This window comes from Danio aesculapii, chromosome 11 (genome assembly GCF_903798145.1).
Source record: "Danio aesculapii chromosome 11, fDanAes4.1, whole genome shotgun sequence".
Classification (NCBI taxonomy): Eukaryota; Metazoa; Chordata; class Actinopteri; order Cypriniformes; family Danionidae; genus Danio; species Danio aesculapii.
The window spans coordinates 36,239,370-36,257,162 of record NC_079445.1 but is presented as its reverse complement, the minus strand read 5'-3'; the positions used below and the strand labels follow the sequence as shown (position 1 = coordinate 36,257,162).

General features: G+C 40.4%; 1 protein-coding gene across 1 annotated transcript in view; it reads left to right on the top strand.

Moving 5' to 3' along the window:
• itpr1b (inositol 1,4,5-trisphosphate receptor, type 1b) overlaps positions 1-17,793 on the top strand; it is a 269,709-nt gene that overhangs the window by 200,442 nt on the left and 51,474 nt on the right. The window contains exon 53 of the mRNA XM_056468320.1: positions 2,818-2,946. Within this exon, the coding sequence (XP_056324295.1) occupies positions 2,818-2,946 (129 nt within the window). The remainder of the gene's footprint in view (positions 1-2,817; positions 2,947-17,793) is intronic.

Sequence of the window (17,793 nt, the reverse complement as noted above, 5' to 3'; positions counted from 1 at the left end):
CCAAACAAACACACATAGCGGCTTACATCACGAAAGCTGATTACGGGAATAAGATGAATGAGGGATCTAATCAATCAGTGATGGGAAACGAGAAACTCTGAAGGCCATTTTCCACCATTTCCTGGAGCCATTTCCAAATGGCATTGCACCAGCTATTGAAACCTGCTGAACTTGAATCAGAAACCTCTCAGCGGTCAGGGATTGGGATACCGGCCGTTCTCAATTGGAATGTCAAAAGTGCTTGAAATTGCAAAAGTGATATTAAAATTTATTTTAAGATATTTTTAGGTCCTGTGCACCTCTGACTGTTGAATTAAAAGCAGATCGTGATCAAATTTCAATGTTTTATTTCATTGGAAAAGAGTTTAGCAGGAACAATGAGAAATGGCTTCTTTGGAAAAGGTTCTCAGACAGGAAGAGCATGAGGTAAACCGCAATAACAAGATAAAAAGTGCTAGATAACCATCTGAACCATGTCGAAAAAAGCATATCGACAGATGCGGAGGCCTGCAGAGGATTATTTTCTAGTATGATTCACATGCATGGGACATTTGGCCACAATTCTAGATCAGATCTTTGAGGCGTGAGGCCTTGAGTCGCTAAAAAAAAAAAAAGGTGTAAATTACTGATGCACCTTTATGGATGATGACAGAGTTTTTATCAGTCTGAATCAAAGTAGAAGCAACGTTCCATTGCTGCAACCCCAAGTCTTGAGTGTGGCGGCCTCTGTGTGAAAGTCCCCTCCTCCAGTTCCTCTTTTCAGACAAAAACCCCCCTGTCAAAATAGCCTTAGCTTAGAAACTAAATCCTCCTGCTAGACTCCTAAAAGAGTCATGGGTCAAAACAAAGGTGGTGGTTGAGGTCAGTGAGCTCTCGTATATGGTTTGGCCACACTTAAAATCTCTTTGAAGTCTCTGCTCTGCTTTCTATGGTCTTTGACTTCAATTTGAGGTGCGGTTTGTTAAATTGCACGTCTCCAAAAGTGCACCGCTGACCAAACAGCCCCTAACTACACTCAGTAAATGTTTTGTTTGGAATGAGCAATAGTTTCAGAGGACTTCTAAACTTACTAAGGTTAGTACAGTTGGGAGTTGTCCTGATTGGATGTAATGGAAAATGCGCAGGGTCAGCTGTAACATATGAGTTTGAGATTGGTCAGAAATGGTCGTTGAGATGGCTATGGAAACTAACACACATCTGCCACTGTAATTTTATTGAAGCCGGAAGAATGACATAATGAATCAATCTTTTAAAAAACACACAGTTCAGCTCGGGAGAAATTAAAGATGAGCAGCACTGTGACATCATCGGTTATTTCATCCAAAAAGACGTGAGATCAGTTTCTTTGTCAGACCACTGTATAAGTCCTGAAGTGCAATTTATATTTTCAGAACCAAGGAGAATTGCATTAAAAAAAGACTTTTAAAGCTAGTTTCAAACACTGCCACCATCTTCTGTGATCAGATTCAAAACCACACAATTGGTTAAACTAATGTCTGAAAACACACACTGTCTTAGTAGGTATTAGTTTTGAATAAGTACAGTAATTAATGTATAGCTTTAAAATCTATGTAGTATGAATTGTGGGTCACGCTTAATTTTAAGGTACAATTCTTACTATTAATAAACCAATAACTTTTGCTGGATACTAATAAACAGCCAATGTTTTAATAATAGGCATGTAAAAGGCCACTAGTTAATAGTGAGAATTGATACTTAAACTAAAGTGTTACAGGATTGTGTAGCATGAAGTTAATATAAACATGCTATGTTGGCCACAGCAATATCACCCTGCAGCCCAAGACCGGTTACTCATTGAAGTTAAAGAGGGCTGAGCCTGGTCAGTACCTGGATGAGAGACCACATGGGAAATAGGTTGCTGTTGGAAGTGGTGTTAGTGAGGCTAGCAGGGGGCACTCAACATGCGGGCTGTGTGAGTCGTAATGCCCCAGTATAGTGAAGGAGACACTACCTTAAGTTAAACCGAGGAACTGACTCTATGTGGACATTAAAAGTCCCATGGCACTTCTCGTAAAGAGTAGGAGTGTAGCCCTGGTGTCCTGGCCAAATTCTCTCCATCAGCCCTTACCCATCATGGCCTCCCAATCATCCTCATCCACTGAATTGGCTCTATCACCATCTCTCCACTCTATAAATAGCTGGTGTGGTGAGTGCACTAGTGACGTTGTCCTGTGGCTGCCTTCGTCCAAGTGGATGCTGCACACTGGTGGTGGTATGAAGAGATGATTGTGAAGCCATTTGGGTGTATGACCATACACAATAAATGCACTATATAAATACACATTACATTACATTACTTTACATATGTTGCCTTTAATGTTACCTTTAAGTGTCAGTTGTGTTTTTACTACTATTTACAAAGCCTCTCTGGTTGCTTTATTGGATAGTAAAATGATAGGATGCATACCTTATCAGTAGTAAGCATATCAGTAGTATAATGGTCATCTGGATACTTGAAATATTAATTAGCATTTTGTAGATAGTATTGTAAGGGATGCAGCTATCAAAACTCAATCGTACTGCAATTTGGATTTCCTCCACTAGGTGCATGAGTGTTCACACTAGAATGTTCACAACTGAATTTGAACATTAACAAACGATTCCAAATGAAATCTATAACTCTGGATTTTGTGCTATAACCATTTATGTGAAGCTCTAACATGGTATGCATCAGGACTTTAGTGTTAGACCCTTTTATTTTTGTGGTAGTATCCAAATGACAACTGTGGAATGGTGTATTTTGTGTCGTGTTGTTTTACACTTGGAATTGAATTTTTAACTTGCTGCCTCCTCCAGCTCAGCCCATCCTGTACTGGTGTTCCCGTAACATGTCCTTTTGGAGCAGCATCTCCTTTAACCTCGCCGTCCTCATGAACCTCTTGGTAGCATTCTTCTATCCACTGGAAGGTGGAGGTGTCCGTGGAGGTGAGACAAAAGTATTTTTTGCTGTTTGACATGACGTTTTATGTATAATATTAAACAGACTTCTATAGTGGGGGAGATAAGTATTAAACACGTCACTATTTTTCTCAGAAAACATTTTTAAAGGTGCTGTTGTCTTGAAATTTTCACCAGATGTTGGTAACAACCAAATAAATCCATATATGCAAAGAAAACAAAACTAATTAGTTTACAAATTAAGTTATGTATAATTAAGTTATGGGAAAAAGTATCGAACACACAACGTACCGAACACATAAAGAAAAGGAGGTGTAGAAAGTTCAACATCTACATTACCAGCATGATGAAGATGAAACCAGGGTGGACATTTCAACAAGACAGTGATCCAAAACACAGCCAAGGAAACTCTCAAATGGTTTCAGAGAAAGAAAATCAAGCTGTAGAATGGCCCAGCCAATCACCTGACTTAAATCCAATAGAAAATACAAATTAAAGATCAGATTTGATAGACGAGACCCACAGAACCATCAAGGTTTTTATACTCTGTTGAAGTCTGTAAAAAACCCACACCTGAGCAATGCATGTGACTTCACTCTTCATGCTATATACATATTATATATTATATATACATGTTTTATGTGTGTATTGTTTGGGTTTTTACCAAAATCTGGTTCAATTCCATGTCAACAGCTCCTTTAGAAATATTATTTAAAAAAACATGATGTGTTCAATACTTTTTTCCCTCAGTGTATGTAAAGAAATTGGTACTGTATCCATTATTAATAATATCCCTTAATCCAAACATTCTGGTTACTAGTACTCTGTAAATATCAGATTGCAAATAATCTCAGCGGCAGAAATGCTTCCGGACTTACTAGAAATCCAACCATAACTTTGATCATACTTTATACTCATTAGAGCACGAATTGCTGTTTTTATAGAGGTAATTGAGTTCAGCCAGCAACACATGCTGGAACTTGACACTTCGCTGGCCTACTTTCAGCACACAGTCCCTGAAAGACATAATTTGGCCTACATAACAGAGCTCCAATAAAAAATGCTGCCGGCCTCACTGCCGTCATAACACATCTTATATAATTCATTCATTCTAAGTGACATGATCCCTTCCACCCATCTCCGTAACACACAATACGCTCACCCATTTATTCAGTTTTAACATTTAAGCCATGTTTAATGGATATGACAGTATGTGTTACATCAAAAATATAGTGAATGATTTATTTTGATATTAAAATGTTATATAATAAATATGCATCACAAATATTTCCTACATATAGTAAAATATACTAATATACAGTTAAAGTCTGAATTATTATCCCCTCTTTGATTTTTTTTTTTTTCTTTTTTAAAATATTTCCCAAATGTTGTTAAACAGAGCAAGGAAATTTTCACAGTATGTCTGATAATATTTTTTCTTCTGGAGAAAGTCTTATTTTTTGTTTCATTTTGGCTAGAATAAAAGCAATGCTACATTTTTTAAAACCCATTTTAAGGTCAAAATTATTAGCCCCTTTAAGCTTTTTTTTTTTTTGATAGTCTACAGAACAAGCCATCATTATACAATAACTTGGCTAATTACCCTAACCTGCCTAGTTAACCTAATTAACCAAGTTAAGCCTTTAAATGTCACTTTAAGCTGTATAGAAGTGTCTTGAAAATATCTAGTAAAATCTTATTTACTGTCATCATGGCAAAGATAAAATAAATCAGTTATTAGAAATGAGTTATTAAAACTATTATGTTTAGAAATGTGATGAAAAAATCTTCTCTCTGTTAAACAGAAATTAGGGAAAAAATAAACAGGGCGGCTAATAATTCAGGGGGGCTCATAATTCTGACTTCAACTGTATATACTAATTTATAGTTTGTATAGTATTTTGTGTCTGCGTGTGTGTGTGTTTTTTAATATAAATACATGTAATTAAAGTTATTTACATCTCTAATTTATTTGTTTGTTTATCAATTAATGCATGTATTATATTGTTTAACATTAATCATTACATTTTATGACAATGCAATTAATATAAAAAATCATCAAGATTAATTTACTTGTTTACTTAAGTAAACAGTGGATGCATTATCTATCTTCAGATACCTGTGAAAGCATTTCTGACCTATATGCATGTGTGTGTGTTCTTTTAGGGGTGTTCTTGTAAATTATTGATGCACATAACTGTTGTGCATAACCTGGTTATTGATCTTGTCCTCTTATCGGTGATCACTGGCGTAACCTGTCACCTGAGTCCAGCGCTCACACGCACACGCTTTCTCTAATCTTATAAGCTTCAGTCAAGACTGTGTGTTTATCTCCGCCCTGCTCTTTCTGATCAGAAGTGTGTGTTTGTATACATGTCAGAGGAATACGACACCTGTGTGTGTTTGAGATTTGACCCTGAAAACAGAGACCCAGATAAAGACAAAGCTCCGGCAGTCACTTCACTCTTACATCACAGATTAAAGAGATAGTTCACCCAAAAATGACAATTAGCTGTTGATTTACTCAGGCCATCCAAGCACTAAACCTTTATAAAGAAAAAACTGAGGGTGACTAAATTAACTACATTTTTAAGTGAAGTGAACAAAAGCTGCACAATATTGGAATAACTACTATTGCGATATTTTATTTTTCTGCGATATATAAACAGTTTTGGCAGATGGCTTGGAAAATCTCTATTTGGAGTGAAAGCATTAACTTAGATTGATTGGAATAATCTTGTAGAGGAGTGAATCAAAGAAATTGCAAGAGTAAATAAATGAGATAGAGCAAAGGTAAAAGTGAAATAAAAAGTAAGATATTCAGGTTCAGTACTACGATACGATATTATCGTGATATTTTGCCCCTGATAATGGTAGATCTCGATATATCACAAGACATCCATGTACAATATATCATGATATTTGCAAATGAAGAGAGAAAAATACATCATAAATCTATAAGATGTATTACTTTTCTTAACAGCACATATCTTTTGATATGTGTTCGATTCGCCATTATGAGAAGCGCCACCTCATGTACTGCTGCCTAAGTGGTAAACGGTAGCAGTGCAGGGCTGATGAATTAGTTGAATCGATGAATCGATACTTGGCTACATCGATAATTTATCTCGGCTGGATTTATCAGTTAATCAGCATATCGATATTTTGTTCCGTCCCTATTATTGAATAATCAAATGTAATGTAAAATAACACTGTACATTCTTCATTGCTGATCAACTATAAAAATCCCAACTCACCATTGCAGATGCTGTGATGTGACTATTGCGAATGCACACATTGCAATATCGATGAAGAAATTATATATTGTGCAGCCCTAAAGTGAACCTTTAAAATGAACCCAGGGTAATAAAGAGATAGTTCACCCAAAAATTAACATTTACTCTCTATTTGTTCTCCATCAAGTGGTTTCAGACCTTTATGAGTTTCTGTTTCATATTGAACAAAAAGGTATATTTTCTGTAGAATGTTGGAAATTGGTGGCCTTTGACATCCATAGTAGGGAAAAATAATATGGAAAGGGAAAGGTGACAGGCTTACAACATTCATCCTTTGTGTTGAGTAGAAGAAAATCAAACTTGTTTTGAACAAGTGTGAAGTCTCTTAATTTTTTGGTGAACTATGCCTATAATACTTGTATAGCTTAATAAGATGTAAACTATACCTTTTATTGAAATGTGTAGTCGAAAACCAATAAAATATTTGTCATTTACAAACAAATTTATTTTGGAATATGTCTGCGTCGCTAGGTCAGATGTGTTGCGCAGTGCCACATTGTGCAATTTTCACATGTGATTTTGTGTGGAGGGCAACAAATTAGCGATGTAAGTCTTTGATGCCATTGAGTTTTCTGTACAAGGCATTGAAATACTTCAATGTCGATTGGAATCAATGCTGAGAAATGGTAGAGACAAAAAAAGATAGATGCCATCTTGGTAGGATGCAAACATGTAGGATAAAAACATGATGCTACATCCACTAAAGCAGAAAAGTGAAGCTAGGTTTACATGGACTTCAGTAATCAAATTATTTACCTTGATCTGAGTAAGATAATAATATGATTAAAGTGTTTACATGAGTTGCCTTTTTAATGTTCCTTTCATAATCCTTTTATAATAATAGATTGATTAACATTGTTGTGTCACCATGCTATCCACATTTTGTCACATCCTCGGTCTGATCACAGGTTCATTCCTTGTGTTTTGTCTTTAACTCGTTTTGTGTTCACTCACACCATGCTTTGTTTACTTCTCGCTTCCCCACCCATCCGCTCTATTACTTTCCATCAGGTTATCTAGCTAATTCCACTCACCTGGTTTCCTTGATTTCTCACCCTATTTAATTCTCCCTTGACCGTAGTTCTGTGTCAGATTGTAGCTGTTCCCCTTCCTGCATGTCGGGCGATCTCCCGGTCTAGTCCTGTTCCTGCTTAGTCCTGTGAGTTTTGTCGTGTCTGATGCCCTGTCGATTTTTCCTAATATTGTTTTCTCCATCTGCCTTCAAGCCATTTCCCACCCATTTTTGTTTCGCTGCCCATCTGATTCTCCGTCACTACTCAGCCGGCTTTCGCCTCTCTCTCGCCGGTCTCAAAGCCTCCGTCTTCTTCGTGGCCACGCTGATTCAGTCAGCGGCCGCCGGACTCATCGCCCCCTGTCGGGTGTCAGGATATTGCACCCACTTGTGGATAGTTTCTCTGGCCTCTTCGGAGTTGTTTCATTTTGTATCTTTTTAAGACTATATTTCCTCACTGCTCTGTGTTTTTTGTGAATGGTGGGCCATTGTGCCAGCTCCATTACGGAGGAACTTTCAGTTTTTTTTGTTGCCCCCTTGAGAGAATTCAGGCTCTATAAATAAACATTATTGAAGACCTGCACCTGTGTCTCACCAATCTTCTCTTCATCCAGATCCCTGACATTACAATCTGACCAGGATGGACACAGCAGGTCAAGAATCGGTCAGGTCTGCTTTAGCTCAACAAGGAGTTTTGTTAGGTCAGCACGAGTCACGACTCACCAGCACCTCCAGGGAAGTGGAGTATCTGACCAATCAGGTGGCTGATCTCACGGCGCGCCTACAAGAGCTTCAGTTCGAGGCCCTGCAGGGGGCTCAGGCGTCCCACCAGACCCCGGAACCGCGCTGCAACAATCCCCCCACCTATGATGGGGATCCCTCTTCATGCCGGGCATTCCTGTCCCAGTGCTCGGTTGTCTTCGCCCTCCAGCCACGCACTTATGCTGCTGAGGAGACTAGAGTGGCCTTTGTACTTACCCTTCTCACGGGCAGAGCTCGTGACTTTGGAACATCTGTCTGGGAGGCCAGAGCACCATGCTGTTCCTCTTTCAGTAATCTCCGCCATGAGATGATCCGGCTCTTTGACCGATCTGCCAGGGGTCAGGAGGCGGCAGACCAACTAGCGCGTCTTCGTCAGGGAGGTCAGTCTGTCACTGAGTATGCCATTAAATTTAAGACACTGGCGGCCTCATGCGATTGGAATGAGGAGGCCTGTCATGCCATGTTCCGAGCGGGACTGAATGAAGACATCCAGGATGAACTAGCTACCCACGACCTACCACAAGACTTCGACACCCTCACGAATTTGGCGCTTCGCATAGAGGGCCGTCTCCGTCGTCGAGATCATCGAAGACTATTTCACTCTTCAACCAGGAGGGAGGACCCTTGTTCCCTTTCCACCACAGTACCTCCCTTGGACCCTGAGCCAATGCAAGTGGGACGTCTCCACCTAACGTCTCTGGAGAAACAACAGCGACTAGCTCAGGGCCTGTGTCTATATTGTGGCAAGCCAGGACATTTTGCTGTGAAATGCCCAGTAAAAGCCAAGGCTCACCAGTGAGACGAGGGATCCTGGTGGGCGCTATTCCTTTCTCTTCCCCCTCATCTCGCACCCTCCTCCCTGTTGTGGTTCAGTATGAAGGCATTTCCAGTTCCTGTTCTGCTCTCATTGACTCGGGGGCAGAGGGAAATTTCATGGACCGCGCTGTGGCTGCTCAGTGGGGTATTCCGACCATTCCTCTTGCTGAACCAGTTCTCGCCCACTCCCTTGATGGTACTCTTATCGCCACCGTTTCACACACCACCCCTAGTGTAAGTCTTATTGTATCCGGCAATCATCATGAGGTTACCACGCTTTACCTTCTAGACTCACCCAGTGCACCTATAATTTTAGGGCACCCTTGGTTGGTAAAGCATGGCCCTCACGTGGATTGGTCTGGAAATTCTGTCTTGTCTTGGAGTCAATCATGTCTTAAGTCTTGCCTTGGTCCTGCCCTGTTTCCTGTTTCTGTACCTTCTGTGTTACAGGTGGAGTCTGTGGATCTGGCCGGGGTTCCGGCGGAGTACCGCGACCTGCACCTGGTCTTTAGCAGGGCCCGGGCCACCTCCTTGCCTCCGCATCGACCTTACGATTGTGCCATTAAGCTTCTCCCAGGCACTTCTCCGCCTAAGGGACGTTTGTACTCTCTGTCCCGTCCTGAAAGAGAGGCCATGGACAAGTATATTAACGAATCCCTTAAAGCCGGCCTCATCCGTTCCTCCTCATCCCCTGCGGGAGCTGGGTTCTTCTTCGTCAAGAAGAAGGACGGCTCCCTCCGTCCCTGCATTGATTATCGAGGGCTGAATGACATCACCATTAAGAACAGGTACCCCTTACCTCTTATGTCCTCAGCCTTTGAACTCTTGCAGGGAGCCCAAGTCTTCACCAAGTTGGACCTCCGTAATGCATATCATTTGGTTCGCATTCGGGAGGGGGATGAGTGGAAGACAGCCTTCAACACCCCCACGGGACACTTTGAATATCGGGTCCTTCCTTTTGGTCTGACCAACGCCCCGGCTGTCTTCCAGGCCCTGGTCAATGACGTGTTGAGAGACATGGTAAACCAGTTTGTCTTCGTGTACTTGGATGACATACTTATATTCTCTCCCTCTCTGCAGGTACACACTCAGCATGTTCGCCAGGTGCTGCAACGACTCTTAGAGAACCAACTGTTCGTTAAGGCGGAGAAGTGCGTCTTTCACACCAAGTCGGTATCGTTTCTGGGGTTTTTAATTTCGGCGGGTGAGATCTGTGCTGATCCTTCGAAGGTAAGGGCTGTTGCCGAGTGGCCAACTCCCGACTCTCGCAAGGCATTGCAGCGGTTCCTGGGTTTCGCCAACTTTTATCGGCGTTTCATCAGGAACTTTGGCCAGATTGCTGCACCCTTAACAGCACTCACCTCCTCCAAGATACTGTTTAGATGGGGGAATAAGGCTCAGGAGGCCTTTGATAAACTCAAGTCCCGTTTTATCTCTGCTCCTGTCTTATCTTTTCCAGATCCTAAACAGCAGTTCATTGTCGAGGTAGATGCTTCTGAGGTCGGAGTAGGCGCAGTTCTATCACAACGATCTCTTCGGGATGGGAAAGTTCATCCCTGTGCTTTCTTCTCCCACCGTCTGACCCCCACGGAACGAAACTATGACATAGGCAATCGGGAGTTGTTGGCAGTCAGGCTCGCTTTGGGGGAGTGGCGCCACTGGCTGGAGGGCGCAGAGCAGCCTTTTGTGGTCTGGACAGACCACAGGAACCTAGAATACATAAATTCTGCCAAGAGGCTTAATGCAAGACAAGCCCGCTGGTCCCTCTTCTTCAGCCGTTTTAATTTCACTCTCTCGTACAGGCCAGGGTCTAAGAATGTCAAACCCGACTCTCTCTCTCGCCTGTTTGAGGCCCCAGAGAGGGAGGTTTCAAAGGACACCATCCTGCCCAGGGGCGTGGTGGTGGCCTCCCTCTCTTGGGAAATTGAGAGTCTGGTCCTGAGGGCCTTACGAGAGTGCCAACCCCCTCAGAGGGTTCCAGCAGGCAAATTATTTGTTCCTTCTGCTCTGCGTTCACAGGTCATCCAGTGGGGTCACTCATCCAGATTAGTCTGTCATCCAGGAGTTCGGAGATCGCTGGCAGCCATCCGGCAGCGATTTTGGTGGCCATCCATGGCCAAGGATGTCAGGCAGTTTGTGGTTGCCTGCTCAGTTTGCGCCCAGAACAAGAGCTCTAACTCTCCTCCCACGGGTCTGCTCTGCCCCCTTCCCATCCCCTCCCGTCCCTGGTCACACCTTGCCCTTGATTTTGTAACTGGTTTACCAGTATCAGGAGGAAACACTGTCATCCTTACAGTGGTGGATCGATTTTCTAAGGCGGCCCACTTCATTCCTCTCCCTAAATTGCCCTCAGCCAAGGAGACTGCTCAGGCGGTGGTGGACCACGTTTTCCGGATTCATGGTCTTCCGGTCAACATGGTTTCTGATAGGGGTCCCCAGTTCGTCTCCCGGTTCTGGAAGGAATTCTGTCGACAGATCGGGGCCTCTACGAGTCTGTCATCGGGATTTCATCCTCAGACCAATGGGCAGTCTGAGCGGGCTAACCAGGATTTGGAACGCACTCTCCGCTGCCTGGCATCCCAGAATCCGAGCTCCTGGTGTCAACAACTGTCCTGGGTAGAATATGCTCATAATACTCTACCAGTCTCCTCTACAGGTATGTCACCATTTCAGTGTTGTGTTGGTTATCAACCACCCCTGTTTCCCTCACAGGAACCCGATGCTGCGGTTCCGTCTGCCTTGGCTTTTGTCCAACGGTGTCGACGCACCTGGAGTAGAGCCAAGGAGGCCTTGGCCCAGGCCAGTAGGCGGACCAAAGCAGCGGCTGACCGTCATCGGACTTCCACCCCCTGCTATGTTAGTGGTCAAAGGGTATGGCTATCTACCAAGGACCTGCCTCTCAGGACCGTCTCACGTAAATTGGCTCCCAGGTTCATTGGTCCATACCGGATCACCAAGGTGTTAAGTCCCGTGGCAGTTCGGCTCAAGCTCCCTCCTACGCTTGGTCGGGTACACCCAGTCTTTCATGTGTCTAGGGTTAAACCTGTTTTGTACTCCCCTCTTGTTCCCACTGTCCCGACCCCTTCCCCCCCTCCCCCCCCGTCTAGTGGATGGTTCTCCAGCATATACAGTCAGGAGATTACTAGACGTCAGACGTAGGGGTCGTGGTTTCCAATACCTAGTGGACTGGGAGGGCTATGGCCCGGAGGAGAGGAGCTGGATCCCGGCCCGGGATGTCCTGGACCAGGGGTTGGTCGAGGAATTTCGTCGGAGACGAGGTGAGCCCCCTCCCTAGGGCGCCCTGTGGCGTCCGTAGGGGGGGGGGTACTGTCACATCCTCGGTCTGATCACAGGTTCATTCCTTGTGTTTTGTCTTTAACTCGTTTTGTGTTCACTCACACCATGCTTTGTTTACTTCTCGCTTCCCCACCCATCCGCTCTATTACTTTCCATCAGGTTATCTAGCTAATTCCACTCACCTGGTTTCCTTGATTTCTCACCCTATTTAATTCTCCCTTGACCGTAGTTCTGTGTCAGATTGTAGCTGTTCCCCTTCCTGCATGTCGGGCGATCTCCCGGTCTAGTCCTGTTCCTGCTTAGTCCTGTGAGTTTTGTTGTGTCTGATGCCCTGTCGATTTTTCCTAATATTGTTTTCTCCATCTGCCTTCAAGCCATTTCCCACCCATTTTTGTTTCGCTGCCCATCTGATTCTCCGTCACTACTCAGCCGGCTTTCGCCTCTCTCTCGCCGGTCTCAAAGCCTCCGTCTTCTTCGTGGCCACGCTGATTCAGTCAGCGGCCGCCGGACTCATCGCCCCCTGTCGGGTGTCAGGATATTGCACCCACTTGTGGATAGTTTCTCTGGCCTCTTCGGAGTTGTTTCATTTTGTATCTTTTTAAGACTATATTTCCTCACTGCTCTGTGTTTTTTGTGAATGGTGGGCCATTGTGCCAGCTCCATTACCGAGGAACTTTCAGTTTTTTTTGTTGCCCCCTTGAGAGAATTCAGGCTCTATAAATAAACATTATTGAAGACCTGCACCTGTGTCTCACCAATCTTCTCTTCATCCAGATCCCTGACACATTTCCTCCGGAGTTTCATGTAATTTTTGGGTGTTTAATTTTTAAATTGTCAACTTTAACTGCAGTTCAGCAGTTTCACTTTCTTGTCGGAACATTTCATTCATTCCCCTGTGACAAGCTGAGGTATTGGATGCAAGTATAATGTAAGGACTGCTGTTTTAATTGGAATTGATACCACATGCCAAATGAAAAAAAAAAAACTCAACATTTCATGATGTGGGTGTCTGTAGTCCTTCACTGACTTGGTAGGTGCAGAGAATAGTGTCAAACAGCCGTGTGTATGGAATATCCTGTCACAAAATGAGGCAAAAAGTCCTACGTGATGGTAATAGTTTAAGGTGTTTACATGTCTGTACTGCACTTCAATAATGCAACCAAAATCGGCATACTCCACATGTCTTAATTCCATTTCTGTTTAGTTCAATTATGACTTTAGTCGGATTAACGTAATCAAAAATCGCTGTTTACATGGTAGACTCTTAAACAGAGTATTATGTTAATCATATTAAAATCAGATTATTGGTGTCCATGTAAACAGTAATACTCAATGTGTGTACAGAGTTCTCCAGTTTTGCCTGATGCAGCAACACAAGACAGGTGTTGACAAACATCGGCATGTTTACTGTCTAGCTTTTGTTCTCTGTGCCATATTTCAGTATGATTTTTCACTGGATTTGCAGGGGTGTTTGGACTTTTTGTATGGGATAACTTTAAAGGGTTAATTCACCCAAAATGACTCTCACTCTAATGTCACTCCAGATCCCTGATATATTCGTTCATCTTTGAAACACAAATTAAGATATTTTAGTTGAAATCTGAAAGCATGGATCCTGACGTGTTCAAAGTGGCTAAAACACATCCTCAAAACAGATCATATGCCTTTAGTACTTCAATCAGATTATTATCAAGCTAGAGCAAAATTTTTGTGTGCATTTAAAATACAAATCTTGATGCTGCGCTAATGAATATCCCTGTGAACAACGCAACAGTCTGTATTGTGTTCTGATTGGACTGTTGTACACAAGAATGAGGAAACTAAAGTGTTTGAGTAAGTGTTTTTGCCCAGAAATACCCATTTTTTTAATACCTGGGTTTTTAAACACTATCTGCTTGTGTTATTGCTTGTGATCAATATGATCCTGCCTTCAGATGTAAGTGATCATATTTATTAGGCTTTCTTTGTTTCTCTTTCATGTCGTGCCTGTCCAGTCATTGTGACTGGCATAAGTGGCACATTGTGACTGGCATAAACTCTGCATTGTTCAGCTCGGCGTCAGGCTCCGAAGGGACTTTTGTTTTGGGCCTTTCAATTTTCTCCAAATGCACACGAGCAAGCGTTTGGGTCTTCAATTGAAAACTCTTGTACTCTCTAAAACAAAGGGAGTCAGAAACGTCTAAAGCAATATAGGTCACGGTTTGAAATGCAAACAAATAAAAGCTGAAGGAGGAAACGTTAAAGGTGAAATTAAACACTGTGCCTGCTGTAAACATGGTTGTAAAACAATCAGCAGCGGTCAGATGTTTATTATAGGCCGGACGTTTGATATTTAACAAAGATTTATACATTTATAAGTAGATCAGTTCAATTTCTTCTGTGTCATGACTGTTGTGTTTTTCCACTGTTTCATGCACACAAGTCAAGGCCATAACACTTAAGAGAAACATTTTTTCCTCCCCTGTATATTCTTTTCACTTTTTTCTGTTTACTTTTGTATAACATTACATTTAAATAATGTATTATAATAAATACAAATAATATAATATATTATGGGCAGCATGGTGGCACAGTGGGTAGCACAATCGCCTCACAGCAAGAAGGTCACTGGTTCGAGCCCTGGCTGGGTCAGTTGACATTTGTGTTTGCATGTTCTCTCCATGTTAGCATGGGTTTCCTCCAGGTGCTCCGGTGTCCCCCACAAGTCCAAAAATATATGGTATAGGTGATTTGGGTAAGCTAAAAATTGTCCATAGTGTATGTGTGTGAATATGTGTGTGTGGATATTTCCCAGTGATGGGTTGCAGCTTGAAAAGCATCTGCTGTGTAAAAAATATGCTGAATAAGTTGAATCCAGATTAATAAAGGGACTAATCCAAAAAGAAACTTAATTAATTAATTAATTAATAATATATATATGCAATAATTTGTAATTTAAAGGTATTTATTGAAATGTTTTATTATATTATTTCCATTATAATATTTAATTTTATGTATATTTAAATATTATACTATTTTTTTATAAAAATATTTCATATTTTATTAATATGTATTGCTTTAGCTTATAATAATGTATCAAATTATATAATATATCAAATATATAATATATAATAACACATTTCTAAATTAGGATATACAGTTGAAGTCAGAATTATTAGCCCCCCACACCCCCCCCCCTGAATTATTAGCCCCCCTGTTTATTTTTTCCCCAATTTCTGTAACGGAGAGAAGATTTTTTTCATCACATTTCTAAACATAATAGTTTCAATAGCTCATTTCTAATAACTGATTTATTTAATCTTTGCCATGATGACAGAAAATAATATTTGACTAGATATTTTTCAAGACACTTCTATACAGCTTAGTGACATTTAAAGGCTTACCTAGGGTAATTAGGTTAACTAGGCAGGTTAGGGTAATTAGGCAAGTTATTGTATAATGATGGTTTGTTCTGTAGACTATCGGAAAAAAATAGCTTAAAAGGGCTAATAATTTTGACCTCAAAATGGTTTTTGAAAAATTAAAAACTGGTTTTATTCTAGCCGAAATAAAACAAGTAAAACTTAAATAAAACTTAAAAGAAAAATATTATCATACTGTGAAAATTTCCTTGCTCTATTAAACATCATTTAGGAAATATTTTTAAAGGGGGGCAAATAGTTCTGACTTTAACTGTAAATGTGTAACTGTAAATGTGTTAATTATTGTTGTTATTCTATATCATCACTATTTTATGTATTTACTTTATCAAAATTGTTTATATAATCAATATTATATATGGAATATAATATGGTATCATTTTAGGAAAAATAATAATAGTAATATTTAATATATTGGAAAATGATTTAATATCAAATTATATGATATTTACTTATTCATTTATTACATTTATATTATAATGTTTATAACATGCATATGTATGTGTTAATTATCATTACTATTTTCTATCATTATTATTGTTAAATTATTTATATAAATTGCAATCAATATTATTTATTATATATATAATATTTATTATGTATTTTTATTGTGTATTTATTATGTGTTTTTAAAATAAAATCATTCATTTATTGATTTTCTTTTTGGCTTAGTCCCTTTATTAATCAGGGGTGGCTACAGCGGAATGAATCGCCAACTTATCCAGCATATGTTTTACACAGCGGATGCCCTTGCAGCTGCAACCTCTTACTGGGAAACACCCATGCACTCTCATTCACACACATACACTACGGCCATGTCTTTGGACTGTGGGGAAGCACCTGGAGGAAACCCACGCCAACACGGGGAGAACATGCAAACTTTTTTGTTTTACCTCTGATATATAACTTGCAATATGAAAACACTTCATAATTTATAATCTATTTGCTATTTATGCTGTCTAGCAACAGTAATCACTCCTAATACATGAATGTTGTTTGACAGTATTGCCATTTTCATTGTGGCCCCTTCAGAGTCACTGGTGTCTTTATAAGCACATTTAATAGCAATCATCAGGTCTTGAGAGGATTATTCCAGCACTTCTGCAGAGTTCAATACAGTATGTGTAAGGGTCAAGTGAGAGGCATTGCAGGATTCCTGTGTTTGCTTCCCTTCACCATTCACACACTTCAGAAGTAGGTCAGTGTGTGTGTAACCTCAATGTGCAGGAGATCAGGAGCTTTAGAGTCAAAGAGCTGCATAAAGCCCCTTCCCTGTCCAGGATATGTAGCATGTACTGTACATTACACATCTATTTCTGTGCAGCCTGAGAGACAGATGTTCATTTGGAGTACTGTAATAAACCTCATATTGTTTATGTAATGCTTTTGACCTCATTTCCAGGCCTTTGAGGCTTTGTGCGGTTTATTTAGTTAGTTAGTTGATTATTATTTATTAGGTTTTTTATATTATGTACATTTATTCTGTCTTTAATTCATTATTGGTTGGATTTTATTTTATTTAGTTTTTAATTGCAGTTGTGTTCAGAATATTGAGTTCGTTTGTTCGTTCGCTCATTCTTTTGTTCGTTCGCTCTCTCGTTTATTCGCTTTCTCATTCGTTTGCTCGCTCGCTCATTTGTTCGTTCATTTTTATTACAATTTAATCCAGGATATTGAGGCTTTGCGTGGTTTATTTAGTTAGTTGATTATTTTTTTTGTATTTTTTAATATGTATTTTTATTTATCTTTACCTCATTATTGGTTGGATTTTATTTAGTTTTTAATTACAGTTGTGATTAGAATATTGAGTTCGTTTGTTTGTTCGCTCGCTCACTCAGTCATTCGTTTGTTCGTTCGTTTGCTCTCTCGTTCGTTCGTTTTTTTCATTCACGCTCTTGTTCGTTCGCTCACTCACTCATTTGTTTCATTTTAATCCAGGATATTGAGGCTTTGTGTGGTTTATTTAGTTAGTTGATTATTATTATTATTTTTTTATATTATGTACTTTTTATTTATCTTCACCTCATTATTGGTTGGATTTTATTTTATTTAGTTTTTAATTGCAGTTGTGTTCAGAATATTGAGTTCGTTTGTTTGTTCGTTCGCTCATTCTTTTTTTCGTTCACTCTCTCGTTTATTCGCTTTCTCATTCGTTTGCTCGCTCGCTCATTTGTTCGTTCATTTTTATTACATTTTAATCCAGGATATTGAGGCTTTGCGTGGTTTATTTAGTTAGTTTATTATTATTTTTTTGTATTTTTTTAATATGTAT